The 23,897-nt window shown below is 35.5% G+C and overlaps 1 protein-coding gene across 1 annotated transcript in view; it reads right to left on the reverse strand.

Moving 5' to 3' along the window:
• Window positions 1-7,542: 7,542 nt before the first annotated feature.
• Smp_105960 (zuotin related factor) overlaps window positions 7,543-23,897 on the reverse strand; it is a 37,073-nt gene continuing 20,718 nt past the window's right edge. The window contains exons 9-14 of the mRNA XM_018799208.1: window positions 19,947-20,019; window positions 17,739-17,911; window positions 14,578-14,675; window positions 12,265-12,372; window positions 10,972-11,150; window positions 7,543-8,018 (exon numbers count right to left, since the gene is read on the reverse strand). Coding sequence (XP_018651020.1) covers window positions 7,974-8,018; window positions 10,972-11,150; window positions 12,265-12,372; window positions 14,578-14,675; window positions 17,739-17,911; window positions 19,947-20,019 — 676 coding nt within the window. The 3' untranslated portion in view covers window positions 7,543-7,973. The remainder of the gene's footprint in view (window positions 8,019-10,971; window positions 11,151-12,264; window positions 12,373-14,577; window positions 14,676-17,738; window positions 17,912-19,946; window positions 20,020-23,897) is intronic.

Here is a 23,897-nt window from a genome sequence, read left to right on the forward strand (position 1 = left end):
CTAATATGTTGACTTTGATATGATCTTGAAGGGTTCAAGTATGAAATTGTTTTTTATGTTTGTGATGGGTTTTCACCGTACAGGTCACATTTCCCATGTTCTTGTTGTAAGCTATCTTTCGACACCAATCATTTTTTCCACTAACAGTTCGTAAATTACGAGTCTGTCTGATATAAACTTACTGTTCAGTTTAATATCGGAAATGTAGTCATGTACCCGTTAGGATCCATAGATTGTGATAACAACTGGTGATCAGTCAGCAACATAAACGAGACTAGAGTATGACTGATAGTCAGAATACGCTATTTAACTAATAGTTGATAAATAATTACAACACTAAAATCAAAGTATAAAGGCGTGCATGATAGGGTCTAAAAGTAGTTATTTTATATCCATTTTTATGCGATCGGAAAGTAGATAATGGAAGCGAATGAGGAAGAAAAAGATGACTGAGTGTGCCTATTTGTACGAGTATCGAATTCCTCCGGGTTACCGATAATTTCTAAATCAGGAGATCTGTTCAGTTCGCTCCGAAATATTGTCATGTGAATCTTTGTAGGTCTGTAAATGGTCACCATAAGTGCCATATACTTCGGCGACTTAACCGTCACAGATCACGATATCCTCGTCAGGATCTCCGGGTCTACGTATGCACTGTGCCAAGAGCACAGGACTTTTACGGCCTCACTTTCAACACAGTCCAGATGCATCAGTAGCATTATTTGACACTTTAGATTGAGGGGAAAGAAATCATATCTCAAATTCTTTCTGCCCTCAATCTTACTAAATAGATTTGTAGGGCGTATCTTTGCCTTTTATATGTGTTATTATTACATAACCGAATTAAGTAATCATTCAAACGACAGTCGGCGTCTTCCTATTCAATTTCTGTTTCACGAGTTGAATATCGCGTTTTTAAATGTGACTGATTCGGAATCGTCTTTTTCGGCCTACTAGCATAAATCTTAGGTAAGAATTAAAGTTGATTGCATTCAATCAAGCATATGTCTTCATAAATACATCTATAAACTTTCAGCGTAGTCATCCGACCTCATCAATTTTATGAGTATTTGTAGAGCCTTTTTAACTTGTAACATATCATCTAATTGAGTATTTTGTGATTAGGGATATGAACAAACTTTTTGAAGAATTAATAGTTCATAAAATACGTGGATCAAATTAGCGAGATCACTAGTCGGTCGATTAGTATTATGCATTGATGTCTAGTCCTTGATACTAATGGAATCCTGTCGTTCAAGTTACGATGTCACCAGGTCAAATGACAGGACACCAGTGTTTTTTATTAGGTGTCTTGAGATTAAGTCAATATGTAGAAATCCTTGTCATGTTGCTTGGTTTTTATCATGGAGAAATTGATGCATCGCACGGGAATCAAAATCATGACACAACCCTTCTGATCCAATGTCCCTTGATTGTTATTTCTAACTACCTTATTACAAACGAATTTTACCAAGACATCGTGGGCTCCAGACTAGTGGTTATATTACAACTCGATAAAAAGAATAGTTATCACTAAGAGGTGGACATTACTACGCTAACGACTATTGAGTAATTAATTTATGGGAGCATTTCAGCCTTAGTGAGCTGTGGTTTTTGTTAGGTTTCATGATGACAGTTCATAAACAATTGTATACGAGAAAGACTGAAAAAGGTACTGTTGATCAACCTGTCAATTATTTGTTAACTGTCTGTTGAGAAACTTATATACACCTGACTTCCTATACAACTGGAAAATTACCCAAATTAAACGGTGCCACGTACGCTACAGGAACTCGCTTGACTAAGGAAATTTAATTTTGCTAAGGTGATTTGTGAAACAATCTGCACGTGGTCAGTGTGATTTTTGTAAAAAGAAGGCATCCCTTAGGGAAATGCTAAATATTGTGAAGAACTAAACAGCTATTTCGTTGTAGTTGAGGCCTCGTCAGTAGTATGAACACTACATGAAATCGAGCCCAAAGTCATTTAGGATGCATGATGAGAGTGATACATTCAAGCTAGTGAATAGGAATCCAATGATCCCTCGGTCCTAAGCCTAAACTCTGACCACCACTTTGGGCTTTGGCAATTAAAAGCATGTAAAACTTAGAGTTTTGTTAATCGTGTAAATTCAATATGTTACTCATGATTTCACTCATTTTCTAGTATAAACCAACTACCCATATTTGATTTCTCTCTATGGATGGAAATTCCAAAGCCATCCAACAGTAGACTTTATGGGCGTCTAATGGCATCTGAAGTTCACAACTGATATGATAGGATGGAAAGACAAAGTGACGTCACTCATTGTGATCTCTGTCCAACATTACTTTCGTTTCAATTCAATGTGATAATTGCTCAATGCAGTATTTGTTTTGTTTCCCATTGTGGTATTTTATTTGGTATAACATTAATTTATTTGTGTAATGTTTGTTAAAGATACGATACTCTCGTGTTAAATTAACGTAAACTATGCTCAGCATGTGGTTTGTTATAACTCTGGGTATTTTTCATATATGTGATTTCATCCTAATTAATAATCAAAATGAGTGGACAATCAATAAGTAAATGAGTGTATTTTTGACCAAGGTCGTCATCGTGTTTTGCGTTTAGTAGATCACTTGTACCAGTCTTTGTGTCCTTACTCCGTGTCGTGGGGATTGCAGCGGTTTTTCGTTTTTTTAAGTATACGCAATAAACGACACCGACATAAATTTAAAACTTTGAAGATATCAGCTTTTTGTACGCTTTAACATGTCTTAAGATTCTGGAAATAAATTTAAATTTTGAAGCGATTTGATATCGGAAAGTTGACTTAAACTAGGAAATTATTCTCTAAAACGTTACTCTTCCATCTAAAAAAAATCAACACAGCCCTCCATTATTCCAAATAAGAAACATTTCAGTGGTAATTTGTTATTCAACGAATTTTTCCACAAAAGTTTCTTAGCGAAATGCCTCGTAATTGTTCAGCGATAGTATTGGTTAAGAAGCATAAAAAGAAATGACTATGGAGATCGAGGGGAGACAGTTCTTAACATCCTTAGTAGACATTCGTCTTTATTTGTGATCCAGTTAGTTTTAAAAGGTACAAATATTCATTCATTGGTTTGTTGTTAAGCATCATATACCTGGTACTAGTGGTTTTTAATAGTAGATAACATTTAGAAATGTTTCCGACGGTTGATTATCCAGTGATTTATCGTTATTTTAATATATTTGCTAACAGTGGGATTTAAGATGAGAGTTGTTTTATTTAGTGCTAATGTTTTCTGAATGTCAACAACTGGATAATACAAACGCTTACAAATAGGCATCATACCCATTGAACGAGTTATCAACTACCTGGACTCAGTAACTTAGAAGATAACAGATTAAGATTTAAAGAGGGATGCTCTGTGTCCGAGTGTCAGTGTGAACATCAACAATGGAATGCAGGTAAATCCGACTGGCGAGTCCTAAATAGGATGGATGAGGTGCGGGTTTCGGCCGATATAGCTACAATCCAACCTAAAACTTGTACCAAAAAACTATATCTAAGTAGAGTTTATTTATACCATTACAAACTGGTCAAGATTCTGGATTGATTATCAACAACAGGATGATTAAAACCCTTACGAATAGTTAGTGATCTTTTCCTCACGAACTGAAAAACTCGGTTACACAGTAATTAAAGTGGTAAATGAACTCAGTAAAGATTTTCCTTATTAGTTTATTGTTCTATACTCACAAAATAATTAGAATGGCTATTTAAACAAATCTATATATATGTCTTGAATTCAAAGAGAGTTTCCATCAAATTGATTTTTGTTCGATAAATAATATTAATTAGGGTACATTGGACAGTTCATTATTACTTGTTTGAAATTCTTTGGCAATATCTATCAACTATCACATAAAACCTTGAGCTAAAGAAGTTAAGGCCTCTGAATGTATCTGATAAATTTACACCATTGGGTCAGGATTTAATGGATCCTAGTCTAACTTCAGTTAATTCACATATAACCCGGACATCATCTAGTCGAGTCAGAGACATGGGTTCAATTAGAGTATGCATTGTATGCTGAACATTTCCTTTACTAAAGTAAATCCCCATGGAATTTCATCTTTAAATCATGCCAAGCTATCCACAAAATATGATCCTTAAAAATATTTAGTTTTTAATTTCTACTTTGTGTTGAACAAAGCATTCATAAATAGGATTGCGAATAGATGACTAAAGGTCAACCTATTTAAGACAAAACAGAAAAAAAGAGGAATCCACTTGTTCTCATGACAGTAAATTAAACTAGCTAATATTCATAGTTCAACATCAATATTTACGTAATAAAGACAAAAAGCTGTATTAGTCATAATATAGTTGGATATATATATCAATTTCATAAATTGATTTAACGAGTACAAGGATAGCAGATAAACGCAGAATGATTCATTTGAATATATTTAGTAGTATATAGATTATACATATGTCTAGTCAATATCCATAAGTTCCTTTACATAATTCTATGCTTTTATTATAGTTCGAGTAAATACTTTAAAATATGACAACATACAACTTTCAATGATTCATTATTGTAAATCATCTCTAGTACATTGAACAATGAGTGTGTATACACTTTTTGATTATAATAATTTTAGGTGGATACAAATTGACTTGCTAATGTTTCATTCATTAAATTAATTACGGATGAAATACAAAAATAATGAATTAATTCAAATATCATATAAAGAATTTTGAAAAATCAATAATGAAATGATGATCATAACATACTACTTATACAAAAAAAACAAGCAACAACAGCTTTCCATTTAATTTATGCACATAACATTCAAAAGTTAACGTTCTCTTTTGAAAATATAAAAGAAATGAATTTAATGTGAATGGTTCATTTTAAGTAAGAGATTGGTAAATTGATGAAGATTGTTTTGAACAAATAGCATTGAGGATATATATATATATTCGCTGAACTTTTGATACTTCATATATAATCATGTACGCGTTTTAACTACTATCTAGGGTCAATAAAGAATTTTCTTAACAAATTTAGTCTATTCACATGTAAACTGACTAACTGTTTAAGTGGAAAAAAAATATAACCTCGAACATTCAGTAAAACTATGCTTTAGGGACGAGTCAATAAGATTTCGGGGCACGACCTTTGGGTTTGGGCGCGAAATACAAACATAATGTATAATGACAAGTAGAAATACCTTTCTTTGACTGTCTAATTCGATCTCTTTAGATTGTACATTATAGTGAAATCGATATTGTCGTTAAACCCTAAAACAAAACTTGGTGACACTATATTTTATTTTTGAGCAAAACCTACCCGTCCACATGGCTACAGAGAATTTTTAGATTATAGCTGATGTCAGTACGTGATTAAAATATTAACGTTAACCAGGAACAATCTGAATACTCAAAAAATCGATTTGGGTTCATTTAAAGATTCGGGAATATATGAACAATCTACATCAACTAGGACGATATTGTAAGTAACCGTCTTTCCATTTATAAACCAAGTAACCTGTAAAGGACATAAATGGACTTAATAATTGTGGAAAATCTGTTAACATTACAATTGTGTTATTTTCTTTTCCGCAAAGTCGTTTTCTGATTGGCTACAAATTCATCAGTTTTTTTCTTGAAAAAGAACTCGAAAGAAAACTATAGTGGAACAACCAAAGCCAGATGGGAATACTGTAAAGGTTTAGCAATTTGGTAAATATTCCTTGAAATAGCAGACTAATTAACCAACGAATATAAATATTCAAGTTCCATATATCTATTTCTTTTTGTCTCACCTAAAGACTTTCACATTCAGTTCTTGTACATTATTTACTCTCCCAATCATAGGTAACTTTCATTTTCCTGAATTCAATGTTTCGCTTTGTTATCAGTGTTCTACTGTATTCCTATTACTTATTTCACGATAAATAGCAACAATTTTGTTGTTTAGCGCTAATTCACTAACAAATTTGGAGTTATTATAACAATCATCAATTCAGCTACATTTTAACAAAAATATTACTTTAAAGAAAGCCATGAATTCAGTTGAATTATTACAAAGATAAAAGATTTCTGTTCGGTTGATTCCAACTGTTATTAGTATTAGAGACTGTCATTTATGTTTTGACTACGAAATCTAATGTCAATAATTGGGCATTACCTATCGAATCAAAAATATGCAGTGAGGATCAAACAGTCAATTTGGTAGTATTTCTAATACCTAACAAGAAAGATTGATAGAAAGGAACATATTATTTGTTCAAATGCCATGTTTTAATTTGTCTATTAGAAGCCTTCATTAAACAGTAAAGTGATTTGTGTAATACGTCAGAAGTTGTAATTGTCTTTGAACCACTGACTAGTCATATGGATCAATAGTTCGCGGCCAAGGAGCAGCGCGAAGTTTTATTAACATTGTTGCAGTACAAAATCAATTGAACTGTCTCTCGTATTGATCTGTACAGCATTCGAGATGCCTTTGAAGGTTACAAACTGGCAACACCAACTTCAAAGATTGATCCATTGACACAAGACTTCTTGTTGACAGTAGTTCAGATGAGTTGAGTAGTTCCTGACAGTTACCAGATACAGCTTTAACAACACGCTACGGCTAACAAGTTTCTCAGTTCTCATGTAATTTTGGGACTTATGTATACTAGTGAACACAAGATTCGCCGGAATGTCTCAAACTTTAATTGAGACCACGAACCGACCAATGTAGGGAACACGCAGAAACCCAGTGCTTGGATATGAATGTATCGTAAAACCACAAGGGAATATACCGGCTATTTTCATAGACTAAACCTATCTAGCCATACAATCTACTTTGAAGAAAAACTACAGGAAACTGGTTGGAAGATAGTGTTACCGTGGTACTAAGTTATATTGGTACATCATAAAAAATGTAATCATCAAGATTGATCCCTAAAATTTGACAATTTCAGAACTAGGTATATTCTGAAGAAGACCCACGTTCGTACTGTGTAGCTAACAGCTTACATAATTTCTTTTATAGTAGAGAACTGAAATAAACCATTTTTGAGATGTATAATGAAGGAGGTTAGTCGGAGAAAAAAGTGAATTTCACCTGCAAATTAAATGATTTTCTTGCCATAAAACTGTAAGCTTCATGCTAGACTTATGAACATAAACGGTTTAAATCATTCATCGTGACTTGTTAGGTGTCTAGTTGGAGGGTATGTTGATGTGATTTTCGAGTTGCAACTGAAGTTAATTATATGGGACCTCAATTACATAGCAACGTCTTGCTATTTATATCATATTGATCAGTGAACAGCTTAAAGAAAATCACAAACATTAACTTCAATCCGATGAACACATCTACAGAATGAGATATTTTGTGGGGATTTACTTGTTTTTTTAGATCAGTAGGTGCACTATTAGTGATGGTAATAGTATAGATTACCTGACGAACTGTGCATATACTTCGATAAATTAGATATGTGATATTTGGCTAGTAGATAAAATGTTCAAATGTAATCCATTTACAAAGCAATGGATTGGAAACTTTTAATAAACAGTTGCCTCTTTTATATTTTCACGTGTAGTATTTCTACTAAACAGTTATACACAGAGCACGAATGGTGCAATAAAAGCTCAAAAAGCTAAATATTTAATACAAAAGACAAGTGTATCAAGGAATAGTTAACATTTTAAGACACTGAATATTGATAAGATCAATAAGTATAACTGATTATATGAGTTGTATGTAGGGAAAAGAAATTTACATGTAAATCGACCAACTTTGGTAGTTCATCATTACATTAAACAGTTTAGTTGAGAATAAAACGAAATAATGAACATCTGAAACTGTTATTCCTACTTCATTTGTCTAATGTAACTGATTGTCTTTGCTAAAACGCTGAAACCGAACACAATATGAAAAGTTTTATATCTTTTTGGAAAAATTCTGTGACCATATTAGGTAACTCTGGCACAAAGTTCACGATTTCTTGGCCGCAGCCAAAGCAGCCTTTTTAGCGCGAACCTAGATGAAATTCGGAAAGAGAAAAAAGCAATTCTAATTGATGTAACAATTCAACATTAAAACGTTTCTACAAACAAATATTAATTTATATAAATAAAATCTCTTATTACGGCTAATTCGGCCAAGGAAGAGACGAGAGTGTTACAAATTTCCTACGAATACAAAGACTTGGATTGTTGGCTCGATTTTCCATAGCTTCTGATATGTGTACAAAACGATATCGAACCCCATAAAGAAAACTAGTAGAAATGCGATAAATCACAGGAAAATAGCAACGTCAGAGGTTAGTAAGAAATCTCTCTTTCTGAAGCTGAAATTCGATGGAAATATACCTGGTGACATGCTACGAGATAGGCTGACTAGAGAAATGAAGAGAACGTTTAATGCAGCTAACCTATATCTCTCATTCCCGACTTGATCTATGAAGATTCCCCAAATAATGGATCAGTTATCTGGTACTGCCACATCTATGTGTATCTATGAATTCACCTGCTCTTGTGGAGTAAGTTATATTGTGCGCACAACCAGGCAACTGAGTCAACGCGTTAGCGAACACCTCCCTTCGTGGTTAGAAAGTTTATTATTTATTTATTTATTTAAACACATAAATATTGGTACAAGGAAGCACCAGATACATATGCGCCGCACAAATCTCATTCGATTTGTGTGAGGGCTGTGATACTGCCCAGGTGCCCAAACTGAAGCAGGTGGTTTTCTTAGGGGCCCACACCCGGAGCCTTTGACTGAAAGATCTGACCCACAAGGCAGTGGAGCATCGTGAGGAGATGCAGTCCCATGATAGCCGGTGACCAACAGTTGGTTCATACGCCATTTGTTCCTTCAGGATATTGGAGCCCATGTGCATCATTGGTTTGGAATCAGAGTTTTCCAACTCCCCTAGGTGGACTCGCCTTGTCCACCAACCCGGTTAAAGCGCCGGACATTCGCTTTTCGTCCTCTCAATTTCGTAAACAACACCTTTTTGCGAGAAGGCAGTGAGTAGGACTTCCCAGGTAGAGGTTATATACGCCTGGCCATGTGAGAGCATTTCGAGAGGGAGAGCGGACTCTCCCCACTCTCGGCCGTACCAGGGCATTTGGGGGCAAAAGCATGGGCCCAGCCGGGACTATCCAAAACAGAAATATAAAATTCTTCGTTAGATTTAGCACTGAATCCAGGTATTAGAGCTTGGATATGGAAATGAACGTAGCAAAACGTTACTTTCACCTTTCCCTTTTAAAGAAAATGACAATTCAATCCAGACGAAAATCAAAACTTGTGTAGCAAATAATGGGGTTCTAACGTGAAATTAGGAAAATACTGTTGACTATTGATCCTATAACAATTAATTCTGAGAGCATTACTATAGCGCTTGGAATAAATGAAAACAAGTTCATGTCCCAATTATGAAGAAATAACGTCACATGAGTTCAAAGACATGCCAGTTACCAGTTCCTTTCTAAGAGAGTAATAGTAAGGAACGTAAATGAATAAAGAATGGGATCCGGTTATTCATTTGGAGTTAGACATCAAACACTAGAACAGTATTAATAGGACACCATTGTCATAATCTTTAGGAAAGACCTCTAATAGTAACTCATAGTATATAAGGACGTCTCACTTTTAAATAACTGAGGGCGAGACTATAATTTATGGACGAGCCAATCAGTAGCGTTTGAGGGATTTCAAGGTCACGGCGCCAATTTCAGTACCTGATGCTCATGTACGATCGGTCCGCAGAGAATTTTAGAGAAGACTTGACAATTAAGCGGCTACAACAAATGAGACTAATAAGAAATTACTTTATTTGTGATTGTGGTAATTAAATGACTTGTAGTCCTTGTGCAGACTACCGTGATGTTGTCCCTCGATGTAATATATGTTGAAGGAAGACGTTTGCTAGAATAGGAACCTTTATCGCCCAATCCATACTGAGATTAAGGCATACTATAACAATTTCCCAGGTAGAGGTTATATACGCCTGGCCATGTGAGAGCATTTCGAGAGGGAGAGCGGACTCTCCCCACTCTCGGCCGTACCAGGGCATTTGGGGGCTAGAAAGGGGTATCGTCAAAACACTACTCAACTACACTTGATCGATAGCGGTCATGTAGTAGATAGAAACAAGTCATTTAAAGTGATTTAACATATTCCTAATAGTTTTCTTTATGGGGTTCGATATCGTCTCGTACACATAGCAGACGCTATAGAAACTCGAGCTAACAATCCAAGTCATTGTAGTCGTAAGAAATTTGCAACACTTCCGTCTCTTCCTTGGCCGAATTAGCCTTAACAAGAGATTTTATTTACTATTTTCCGTACTCTGTTCGTTTCTTTTTCTTCATCTTCTCCCGCTTGATTTTCAAATATACGCTTCGTTGTCCAATTATCTGGATACTTTTTATTACGCAATCTTGTAGCTTTTATGAATGTTGTTTCAGCATTCACATTTTCTAAATCATTGAACTATTTCACATTATGAAACATGGGCTCGAGCCTTTGTTATTCTTATCGCAACTACTACACCCATTATCACAGTATCGAGTTGTACTTTCTATTTATTATGTTAATGTATGTAATCCACTCCACTGTTATCACTGACTTGTAAAGTGTCTTGATTAGTTCAATAATTTCGTATATGCATATAAATATTACTTTATATTACAGTGAAGCCTGATGAGAATCTAATAGAAGACAACATTGTTCGCTTATATATATTGTTCTAAATCAAAAATTTTTGAGGAGAGGCGGTTTATTAGGATAGGATCTGAAAATGCAGAACGTGTTTTAAGTCTTCTGAAAATAATACATACATCTGTACATATGTATAGTTATAAACATAAGTATCTTACTTTTAGACATGCATTAAAAGGGTATATTAATAACTATAAGAGAACTCATACTTCACAGTAAGTAATCTGTATCTAACTTTTAAATTTAAGAGTAAATTCACCTGTTCTGCTAACTCTTTACACCGTATTATGCATTCACGTCGAGTACGAGTACCGACAACATTTGCAATAAGTTGCCAACGATCATCCGAACAAGGATCTCCAGCATTACTTGGATAAGTCTTGAGGGCTTGTTCTAAGGCACGTTGTTCAACAACTGTCCAAGGACGAGATGCTTCAGCTAATGATAGAGTAAACAACATAAAGGAAGGTTAATATGAAATTATTCAAGACATACAAGTAGAATAGTTTAATATCGACAATCATAATACTGTGAGTTTATGTGTTTACCAAAGTTTATTAAGCCAGGTTTACTATGACCGGATGTTACGATACTATTTAGTGCGTACTAGGTGTTCTGAAATTTATAAATGGATAAATCATAAATATTTTATTCAAGTTTTTAGAGCGGACAAGAGTGCTTTTAGACTTTAATGGTTTGGAAGAAAATAGTAATTTAAACAACATTGTCGATAATGAGCAAACATGACGCATGTGCAACAACTTGAGTCTGTAATTAATTCAACTAAGATGCAGATAATTATGTTCTATACGATTTTAAAAAAGACTTTCATCGAGTATGTGACAATTAGTTGTATCTAAAATAATAGTCACAGTTTTAAAGAGCAGGTTATACAAAACATGGAAAATAAATACCAACGACCATACTGAAATTCCTTCAGGTTAAGTATTTCACCCAAAATATCAGAAAATTGTCGAAAGTATGATAGTTAAGCGATCATTAAGGGTTTTAACAAAGCTATCTTGTATTTGTTAAAGAGAGATATGAAAACGGAATTCCCTTTTGCTGAAACATTACCAACTGAAAAGACTGAAGTTAATATTTCAGTAAATGTTTGTTCCTGGTCCTCAGACTAGTTCTGAAGTTCCTACAAATAATGACTTAATTTAACTAATTAGGAGTGATATATTTCAGAATATCTCCATCAACATGTGTTATAACTGAACAAAAAATTGATATGGTTCGAAGCAAGCAAAACGAAAACGATTTGATCTATTTTTAGTGCATAATAAATCCATAACTGAATGCATTGAGTTTAAACAGGTTTTACCTATAGTGATTAAAAGTTAGAATGAATTGAACTGAGTAATACAAGACATTGATGAGTTAATAAAATAGAGTATGAATACAATTTACAATGTCATAAAATAAAATCGTTACAGAGAACAAATAGCAACTAATTTACTAAGTTGTATGATTACTCATTTTCTAACAATCATTTAAAGAACATGACAAATGAATTTAAATAAATTTACTTTATTATAGAACAAACCTTCTAATTGAGTTGTGATTGTCACGTTTTTGACAGCATCAGTTTCTCTGACAGAATTACTAAATGAATCAAATGCTTTAGTATTAGCTGTTTTACGTAAATTAGAATCTGTGAAAAGATAAAAAAGGAGAAAGATGGACTATGAACATTAAATCTTGTAGCATCTGAATGACTATCACAATTAACCGCCTTTCTATAAATAAAACTAGTTGGATTCTCAAGAGAAAGCTACACATAGTGAGGCCGGACATGTATGAAGAAAGAAAATACACAGCAGAATACAGATATAATATGGTTAAGAGAAGGATCTAAGACGTGTGTTTCTTTTTACACGGGACTCATCAGCTGGATGTGCTTGCATATTACGGCTGATTATCGCTCCAGGACTTGATAATAGATAAATCGAGATAATCTGAACAGGATTCATATATACCAACTAAAACTGTTTGAAATTCAGTCAAAATTGATAAGTCTTGCTAATTGAACGCTATATTCGGTTACTAAGCTATTCTTGTAACCCCCAAGTTAAATCTACACAGCAACTGGAACATGAGCGAAAAGGCGAAAAATATGCCAGAAGCACTTTACTCCAAAGGTTCATTCGTGTAAAGAAAATATACAGTTTTTATAGTATTTAGAAGTCCTTGAGTTGTCCCGAAAATTCTGGAATGCTGATAAACATAGTAGCAGTATAATAATCAGCCAATCAGAAACTTTACATGTGACTTTTCACTTTCGTGATGTTTTTGGCAAAACTTCTAATGAACGCTAATTGGACAAAGTGCTTCTTAGTGTTTCCTAAGCTTTGCTTGTCTTTTGAGAGAAGTTTTCTGGATCACTCCAACAAAAATATCAACAACGGGATAATTCAAACCATTACAAATTAAATCACGTTAGTGCATGGTTGAAAACTACAAACTACTAAATTTTATTTAAACGGTTAGCTTATATCATAGCGTATAATCAACACTATCAACAATGAAACAGAATTGTCTCCAGTTTTCAAGACACAACTAAATAAACATACAAAAAACAACGTTGAATAATCCGAATGTTATCTTTGTATTTAATGAATATATACATATTACCAATTCATTATTGTACATTAATTAATAGATTTTTAAATATATTTTCAGTCATATTTTTAAGCTTAAACTTGCTTAACCACATGATCAATGGAGGCTATTCTCTGATATCATCAGATCAAAATAACTTTTTAGGATAGACATTGAAACTAATTTACATGTCATTACAACCAGTGTAAGTTCATATATAAAATAAAGATGACACAGCTTTAAACTTTACATCAACATTATAATTGAATGGATATTTTTGTAATCTCTCCAAAAACTTCCAAGTGTTTAGATAAAGTTGAAACATCCTAGTGGTATTTAGCTGGAAAAAAGCACTCAGCTTATTAGCCTGTATGTAACTGCATCCAAATGTATTATTTCTCTAGACATTACTATAAACATCAACTGAGTGCTTTTTTAAAATTACTGATTTAATTTTAAAAAACACTTCTGTTGATTGCTTTACAAGAAAAAACTGAATGTGACAATTAAAGGTGATTTACACAATGTTATTGCCCCCAAATGCCCTAGTACGGCCGAGAGTCCGCTCTCCCTCTCGAAATGCTCTCACATGGCCAGGCGTATATAACCTCTACCTGGGAAGTCCTACTCACTGCCTTCTCGCAAAAAGGTGTTGTTTACGAAATTGAGAGGACGAAAAGCGAATGTCCGGCGCTTTAACCGGGTTGGTGGACAAGGCGAGTCCACCTAGGGGAGTTGGAAAACTCTGATTCCAAACCAATGATGCACATGGGCTCCAATATCCTGAAGGAACAAATGGCGTATGAACCAACTGTTGGTCACCGGCTATCATGGGACTGCATCTCCTCATGATGCTCCACTGCCTTGTAGATCAGATCTTTCGGTCAAAGGCTCCGGGTGTGGGCCCCTAAGAAAACCACCTGCTTCAGTTTGGGCACCTGGGCAGTATCACAGCCCTCACACAAATCGAATGAGATTTGTGCGGCGCATATGTATCTGGTGCTTCCTTGTACCAATATTTATGTGTTTAAATAAAATAATAATAAATAATAACACAATGTTATTTGTCAAACATTATAAAACGAACACAACTAAGTAGACACCAATGAGATATCATTATTTCCTATCATAATACCATGTTATATATGTATGTCAAACAAGTAGATAATAAATGTAACGTAATTTTGTCTTAGAATATTGTTTACGGATACAAATAAAACCTAACAAAAAGCGTGCTACGAGACAAAGAGTGACTTACCTTCCTCTTTTAACAGTTTTGCTTGCTTCAAGACATCTTTACCGGATACAGAGACACCACTGATATGCTGATTTAAATAGGCAGCTATCGCTTCCCAACTTGAGATTTCAATTATCAATAGAAACAAAGTACCATAAATATAAGATTCAAATAACTTACTTAGTGAAAAGTACTTAAAAATATACATAGTTTACTGGAGAATATAGTCAAGTGACTAATCAATCGCAAGCTCAAGTACTAAGCTTTAAGAACCACTAATTTTATCCAAGTTGAAATAAGTGCGGTAAGTTCAGAAACTATGAATCAATAGCCAAAAGTTAAGTGAGTCAACTCTTAGTTTGTATTGATTTTGAGTAATATGAATCAATGGTGTAAATATTGAAGAAGTGTTCAAATATTTCCAGCAGCATGTGAATCTGTGATAACCATCACTATTGTACTTTCTAACATTCTACTTTCTCTTCTATTCCCACTAGTAATAACTTGCCACTAGCAACATCCCTAACATGAAGCCAGTACCAAAGATTCTAGATTATGAAACATTAAATTCAGTTTATTAAAATCACATATGAATTTGAATAGTGGGGTTCTAGTGTTTAAAATCTGTATCAAATTGAACAACACGACAAATTGAGCTACTTCTAGTTTATTACGAAACAGTAGCAATAACTTTTAGTACACTTCAACAAACGATTCGGGAAGGCAAAAGGGTTTAATCAGAACTCAAAAAATTGTATTGTAGACTGTAAATGTGACGAATGGAAGCGATGTAGACTGGGGACGTTTTAATGTATTAATTGTTGGCAAAAAAACGAGAAGAGTCAGAGGCAAGGTGTAATGCCATACGACATTTTAAATTTATCAGAGATGGAATAGCCAACAAATTAACAAATAGTGAAACTATCATTGGGAACGACGGATTAGTGGTTGATCCCTAAACAATATAGTCGAAACGATAAGCTGAATACTTTTAAGAACATCTTAGTTAACTGTTATCAACCAACATTCTAACACAAGGTCAACACACCACAGCCAAATCGACATGACAGAAGACCTAGTTAAATTAATTCTGAGATTTTCTAGGGGGATAGTAAACCAGGATTATTCACCGGATTAACTGAGATGTAAAATAAGGTTAGGAGATAATTTTATTTAACAGAACACCACCATTAACGATCTGATGCGTTTTGAAAATAACGGGGAACGCTTCTAACAGCAACTACTACAGACAATAAAAACAGTTTCTATTCCCTAGCCACAGAGGGAAGTTAGATTATTATTATTAGCTTTATTCAATATTATATTTTTGGTACAATATAGAATTCTTAGCACAAAGTACTCCAACAAGTTTCCGTTCCTTACTTCTTCGTCCTTCCTGACGATAAATATTGAGTGATCGCCAGTTAGAAGTTAGCAGCCCAGTCAATCAACATCTGGATAATGTACATTCTTCTCGCTGCATATTGCCAGCAACCACGATATCTCTGATTAGGCCTTCTGTAACCTTTACAACGAAAGGTCTTACACTTTTCAGAAACGCACGCAATTAGATAACTTGTTGAAATATCTAGATGACAGGAACAGGTAGCCCAGATGTTAAAACAGGCCGCCAATCATATGATACTGAGTGTAAGACTCACTAATCTATAATTTGCATTTTTTTGCAATAACCATTTTAATAGTTAAAGAACCTGGTTCGAATTTCTACTCAAGTTACGTAGATTACGTACAAACAATAGCAAGGTTATTTAAACAAAATTTTCTGCTTTTAATTTATCTAGTAAGTAATCCTTCACAATTGACCACTTAACTAGATCATTTTCTTTATTAAATAGTAAATTTATATTACGCTACTTGGTAAACGAGTAATAGACTATTTACACTTTCACAATTGTGCTCTCTACATTTCAGTATAAAGACTAGTTGTGGGGTCTGTTATGTCCTAGCGAAGACAGAAGTATGGGTAACTCCCAGGATCTATTAATGGACGATTATTATATATCTATTCTTATGGTTAAACTATTCAGTAACTAGATTATGTATATCTATATTCATCTTATTACAAGCTTCATTTTGACCTATTGATTATTATTATACGATTTACTGTTCCCAAACTATACTCAGTTTATTGATGATTGTCTCCCACATTCACAGCCACATTTGGCTTGAGTTTGTACAAATATTATTTTATGGTGTGATGTGGCCTGTCTGTCTGGTATATAAACAAAGTATGCTTGAAATAAATGATTCGCATAGCAGAAGCTGCTATTGGTGTTCTGGATTTAAGCGGAAGGACTAGGCGTATAAAGGACCAATAAGGACGCTAAATTACTCATACTAATCGAACGTCATTTATTGTCAGTGTTAAGGTCGTAGAAGTCGTATTACTATTGGTGGATAATTCGTGCGAGTTATGTTCTCGTTTAATTTGTAAGGTCATAACAAATTAGCGACGACCTCGATCAAGACATAACAGTATTCATTGAAAAGGACATTTCTTCAATGAATTAGTGCTTTTTAAATGTAAAAAAGTCAGTCCAAAATATATCACATCTTAAAGAAGATACACTCATGTTCTATACTATATTACTGAATGAAAAATCTAAAGTATAACTTTTTCCAAAACTTCAGGTTCAATAAATTCTAAATAACAAAATTTTTAATGTTGTTCACAAGAGAAACTCATTGGGTTAATATATCGATCACGAATAGAAAGATTATATGATGAATTATGACCACGTAGTAAGTGAGATGCAAGTCTGGACAGATTGTTATGAAAAAAACCACTATTCACCGACAGTCAAGATAACTCTTTGGATATTCTTACTTGGGTTAATCTGGATGGTTAAAATATGCATGACTTGTAAGCACTACTATTATTTAGGTTTTGGGTCATACAGTTTATCATATAGCATTTGTTTTTTCACTTTATATAACTAGTTTGGTGAAGATTTAAGCGGATGCAAGGTGATTTAATCGGGAATCAGACCACTAGTACAAGTCAAAACATACTAGGATAATCGATCAAAACAATTCATAATTAAAGTATTGAATATCAAGGTAGTACGTATTTAACAAACAGATTTCACCTTACATTATTAGGATAAGTAATACGAAAAATGTTGTCAACTGTACACAATGTTTTAGTGCTAAAACTTTACCGTTTAGGTGTTCCAGCTGGAAGAATATTAACTGCTTTAACCAAAACCTGGATCATTTCTGTTGTCCATTTAGAAGCATTAGTTTGGCTTTCTGTACTAGGAATCTCTTCAGGTTTTTGTTTAGTTTGTGTCTGCAGATTATTTGCTTGAAGCTCGTGTTTAACTGATTCTACCTGAGGAAAAAGTGAATAAATTGCAATGTTTATTATTAAACCAATATGAAATAACTCTTTTGTGGGCATTTAGTTACAGAGATGATAATGGCAATGTGATGTCTTTTGCACTTCAATCAATGCATCACATAACAAGTGAATTCATTTATACCACTAAGTAGCTTTTTGAAAGGAAATTACATTTAATCAATAGTACATGAATTTAACACCAAAAGAAACAATACATCAACTGGACGTATCCTGACTATCGGGTGTTATCATTTACCTGATAAAATCCCAGAAAAAATATTTTAAATCTTTAGTCCATAAAGAATGAAAGATGAATCCCAGCCAATCTTTTAAACGACTTCAGGAATGATATGATACAACAAAAACCATTTCTTCCTAACAAATAGTCACGCCAGATTATAATATGAAAACTTTTGTTTAAGTCAACTCGTTGAAAGAACAGATACTGACGAACTATCGATACATGTTATTTGAAATAAGTTCTACTTGATTAAAAACTGTAGATATGTAAATCATCTATACTGCCGAATAAAAATCAATTGAATTATTCGTTAAACAAGGTCATTTACATTTGATATTACGTGAATTATATTGTTTTGACTACTGGCAATAGAAAATGATGAAAAGTGAACGCATTTACCAGTCGTTGCTTCATAAATCCGTAAATGAATAATGGTATTCAACGCCAGAACACAGAGAATAGATCATCTCGTAAAATGTTACTGACAGTAAACACGAAGACTAACTTTCACTAATTGCCTATAGTTCTTCACAACAATGTACAAGTTTTCTTGAAATAGAATTATAGGAAATCCGGAAGCCAGAAAATGACTTGAAGCATTATTGATAGTGAAAACGACATGAAGTCTGTAGGTGAAGAGCTAGGGCAGAAAAGATAGACTCAGACGTTTGCCTAGTTTTGATTACGTGGATTGTTTGGCAAATTAACCGGGTGATTTTTTGTTATGAGCACGTCAAGTTCGGGTGTGCATCATAATGAGTAGTCAACTTAAGAAACACTCAATGGAAGGACTCATGAAGTTATGAGACAATTCAGTGAGTAGTCTCCACATTTTCAAGACTACGATGACAATCATACTAAAATGAATCCATATATTTGGTTGGTGAATGTTATAACGTGAGCTTGCGTACTTGCCCTGTTAATATATGAACGCCCAATTAGAAAGGAGTGATTTATCGATCGCCCAATGATACACAAAAGCCGTATGGACAGTCTTGTGTACTACTCAGTCCTGCTATCTGCCTAGCCCAGCCAGTTAGTCCAGAATACCAATAACAGCCTCGGCAACATGAATCATTATTCACAAACATACTGGGTTTATATACCAACCAAACAGACCATATCGTACCATAAAATAGAAAATAACATTTGTACAATATTTAGCCAAATGTGGCTGTGAATAGGGGGAAAGTAATCAATAGACTGATGATAAATCAAGAATCGTATAATAATAGTTCAAAGGTCAAAATAAAGCTTATAATAAGAGGAACACGAATATGAATAGTTTAGTTACTTAACAGTTATACGATAGGAAATATACATATTACATTGGTCCATAAATAGTCTTCAGAGTTACCATTCATAACTTACCACGGGATACAACAGTGAAAGGGAGAACCAACATTTATTGGAGCGTAGTCAGTAACTGCATTCCTCAACACATAATTGAAGGTGTCAGTTTAAGGCGAGTAAATAAAGTATTTTAGAGTTTTTCAACATGTATATTTTTATTTTGATAAGGCTCAAACGTCTGCTGGGATTTTAATGAGTAATAAGAGTGATAATTTTACGTTCAGGTACAGTGAATGAATAAGACATTTTCTGTAGTATATAGTGATCAAACGAAAAAAAACCCCGACAGACTATGACATGAAATTTCTGAAACTTAACAATTATTGCGACTTCATTGATTGGACTGTTTAGTTAACATGACATAACATCCTTGTTAAAAACTACTCAACTGTATATAAACTAATTCACTTATTTGAAAAAAATGGTACGAACCTTGGCTGAGAAAATGCGATGTGCTTTATCAGAGGTATCGGTTTGTTCCAAATATTCATTTAATTCATGCAATCTGTTATGAAGACAAAATATGAAGATCAGTAAACAAGTATAACTCATCATTTAAAGTGTAATAATATGTATTATTATACACAGTACATATGCATACATATCATTATATGCTTTAGAAATGTCAATTTCGCTTACAAATTACAATAAGCTACAACAATTGGGACAAAATGATAGTATTAATTGAAAAAAAAACACATGAATATTCTACATGAACATGTAACATATCAGGAAATCTTATATTTTTAAAATCCATAACATAAAAGACATTCTTTTCAAAAACATCAATCCATCATTTATTGAGCAATGAAAACGATTTTTAAATTTACCACTTGATCAAGTAAAAAACAACATGAATTTACTCTTTGGTGAATGTTTATCAATTAGGAAGAAGCAAATATATAAATCAGTCATTTAGTTAGATTTGTTAGTTAAAACTGTTTGATCTACTACACTACTAATTAATAAATGATAACGATCACCTAGTTGAATTTATTTTAATATGACTATTGAACAAAGGAGTAAGCGATAGATGATTAGCTGCAGATATATTGTCAGTGAATAATTAAAATCTTCAGCTGCAGTCTTGGCTTTTTCCTCGCGTTGAGTTATATCAGCGTTTTATTAGTTTATAACAAGCAGCAAGTAACCAGTCTTTCAGCAGTTATATCTATGTCATTAATTAACACAGCTTCTTTATGATTTTATTTATTTATTTAAACACATATATATTGGTACAAAAGGGCACCAGGTACATATGCGCCACACAAAATAATGAAAGTAGGAAGAGAAGGGATGAAAAGATAAGGCGGACTGAAATGTACAACCAGAAGACTCTTTCAGTTAGGAAAGTTAGAACCACTCTTTATGAAGAAAGTAAAAGAAGGTTGCAGCAGGATCGCCACTGGCTTCTATTCTGAGCCATATCTGATAACGTCTCTAGCCACTGTGTTGCACCATCTCTCGGACCCCAACCAGGGAGTCGTGAAGGACCAACAGAAGCTAGCCCTTTGCAGCTCTCTTTCATGCCACGACACCATGTCATACACTGACCTCCTCTCCGCTTTTTCCAACCAGTCCCAGAGTCGGCAAATAATGCACGACGTGGAAGTCTCTGGGACGACATTCGTAAAACATGTCCAAGCCACCGAAGTCGGTGTTTCAAGATAGTGACACCAATCGAATTATCGTCTCTGCGCCCGAACACACGATGCCGAACCTCTGCATTACTAACATGGTGTTGCCACTGGATGTCAGCAATCCTTCGGAGACAACGATGATCGAACACAGAGAGACGTCTAACATCCTCAACTCGGAGAGGCCAGGTTTCACAAGCACAGAGCAAAACTGCTCTCACCGACGCGTTGTAGATCCGACCTTTTACAGCCAGACTAACATCACGAAGGCGCCAAAGATGGCCCAGATTGGCATAAGCCGCTCTGGCTTTCATTATACGTGCACCAATCTCATCACTCACGCCCCCACCAGCACTTATATAGCTACCTAGATACACGAACTTCTCAACTACTTCGATCTCCTCACCATCCAGGGTGAGTACAGGATGAGAATCCTGCCAGTCTTGTAGGAGTACTTTGCACTTGGAGGGTGCAAAGCACATACCGTACCTGCGGACACTGATTGCCAACTGATTAAGTGCGGATTGCATGCCTTGGGCATTATCGCACAGTAAGACAATATCATCCGCATACTCAAGGTCGAGAAGTCGTTCTCCAGGCAACAGATCCACACCGCCATTACTTACATCCATCAGAGCTGTTTCCAGGATGTCGTCGATGGCAAAGTTGAAGAGGAATGGTGAGATCGGGCAACCCTGTCTAACCCCACTGCTCGAATGGAACAAGGGAGAAAGGTGGTTGTATGCCCTCACTCTGCCTGAGGTGTTCGTATACAGGGCCTTTAAGATGTTAATGAACTTCTCAGGCACACCCTTCTTCAATAGACAATCCCAGAGAACAGTCCTGTCCAACGAATCGAAGGCAGCCCTGATATCAAGAAACACTACGATTGTTGGCCTGTGATAAATATGACGGTGTTCTAACATTTGGCGGAGGGTGAAGATATGATCAATGCATCCTTGACCAGAACGAAAACCAGCCTGCTCCTCGCGAGTCAATCGTTCTCGGGTTTCAAACAACCTACGAAGAATGATAGAAGCCAATAGTTTGGACGCAATCGAAAGTAGACTTATCCCCCGATAGTTGTTACAGGAACGACGTGAACCCTTTTTAAAGATAGGGACAACTATTGCTTCATTCCATCACGTTGGAACGCTCTACAGCTCCCAAACCTTTGTAAACAACATAGTCAATCCCTTAGCCAGAAAGTCACCACCATCTTTAAAAAGAGCCGGAGGTAAGTCATCTGGGCCCGGTGATTTGTAACGTTTCAAGAGTTGGAGTTCCTTGCGGACTTCCGCCTCGTTTGGTGGAACAGTCGTCACCGGCCATGGAGAGCAGGACAATCTGGTCGATGTTGCCGGAGCAGCAGGCCAGTTGAACTGCCCTTCGAAAAATTCCGCCCATCGTCCAAGACGTCCATAGATGTTAGTGATTGGCATCCCGTCATCCTCACAGATTGTTTCACTCACACCAGACTTCTTGCTGCCAGTGGCTCGGACGAGTTGGAAGAGCTTCCGGCAGTTACCAGATGCAGCTGCTGCTTCCAGCTCATTAGCACGCTCCGACCACCAGGCTTCTCGGTCCTTACGCAAGCTTTGCCCGATTTCATTACGTAACAGCCTTCGTTTGTGGTCAAACTCACGGTCACCCGGAGTAGACCGACGGGCTTCCATCAGTTGCAAGGAGCCAGAAGAAACCCAGGGCTTGTAAGCGGGACGTTTCGCGAAGCCGCAAGCGGCTTTACTCGCCATTTTCATGGCGTCGTGAAGATGCAACCAATGCTCATCTATACTTTTCGGTGGGACGGTAGCTAGCCTAAAACCTAACTCGGCTCGATACTTACTTGCAACAGAAGTTGCAGCCAGTTTACTAACATCGATCCGTTGATGGCGGTCAATCCTTCGGCCACTGAAAAGTAAGGTGAGATTGGCGCAGACCAGGGCATGATCAGACTCCAGATAGGTACTCCAAAAGGAGCGGCAGTCTTGTACACAACCACGCCAGCGGTAGCTGATCGCGATGTGATCAATCTGAGTCCAGGCTTGAGATGCAGAGGGAGGACGCCAGGTGGCACACCGGCGATGACTGTGCCGGAAGTTAGTGCTAGCCAGAAACAGGTTGTGGTCTGTGCACAGTTGCAGCAAACGGTCCCTGTTATCTGTCCTGTGACCAACAAGTCCCCATCGGCCACCTGAACGACTCTCTTCTGTGCCTAGACGCCCGACCTGTGCATTCAAGTCTCCGGCTAGTACTACAATATCTGTCGAACGCGCTTTCTGGAGAAGAACTGTTAACTGATGGTAAAACTCATCCTTGATTGCATCCGGGCTGCAATCTGTCGGGGCATAGGCGGAGATGACGAAAAGACACCGTTTCTCACGCCGATTTCTTCTCACTTTGATGGAACTTTCTAATCTGCTTCTTTATGAACAATAGTGATGCGAGCTAACTGTTCAAACTGAAGTGAAGCAGTTTTAGTTATTTGAGAATAAGACTTGGTCAGTGAAACTAGTTAACGACGATTCAAACATCTGATATTTCTTCCAGTGTCGGTTACGAAAGCGAAATAGATATTCGATATGATTTGAAACTGTACACAAGTATTTTAATAATGTTTAGACAACACTGTACTTTTGTGAAATACCTTGCACAGTAAGTTTCGACATTCGATTTAGTTAATCAGGCATCTTAAATGAAACGTCTACCTAAAGATAATGTGAAGAATGGAGATATTCCAGCTACC

Source organism: Schistosoma mansoni, chromosome 3, assembly GCF_000237925.1.
Source record: "Schistosoma mansoni strain Puerto Rico chromosome 3, complete genome".
Lineage (NCBI taxonomy): Eukaryota > Metazoa > Platyhelminthes > Trematoda > Strigeidida > Schistosomatidae > Schistosoma > Schistosoma mansoni.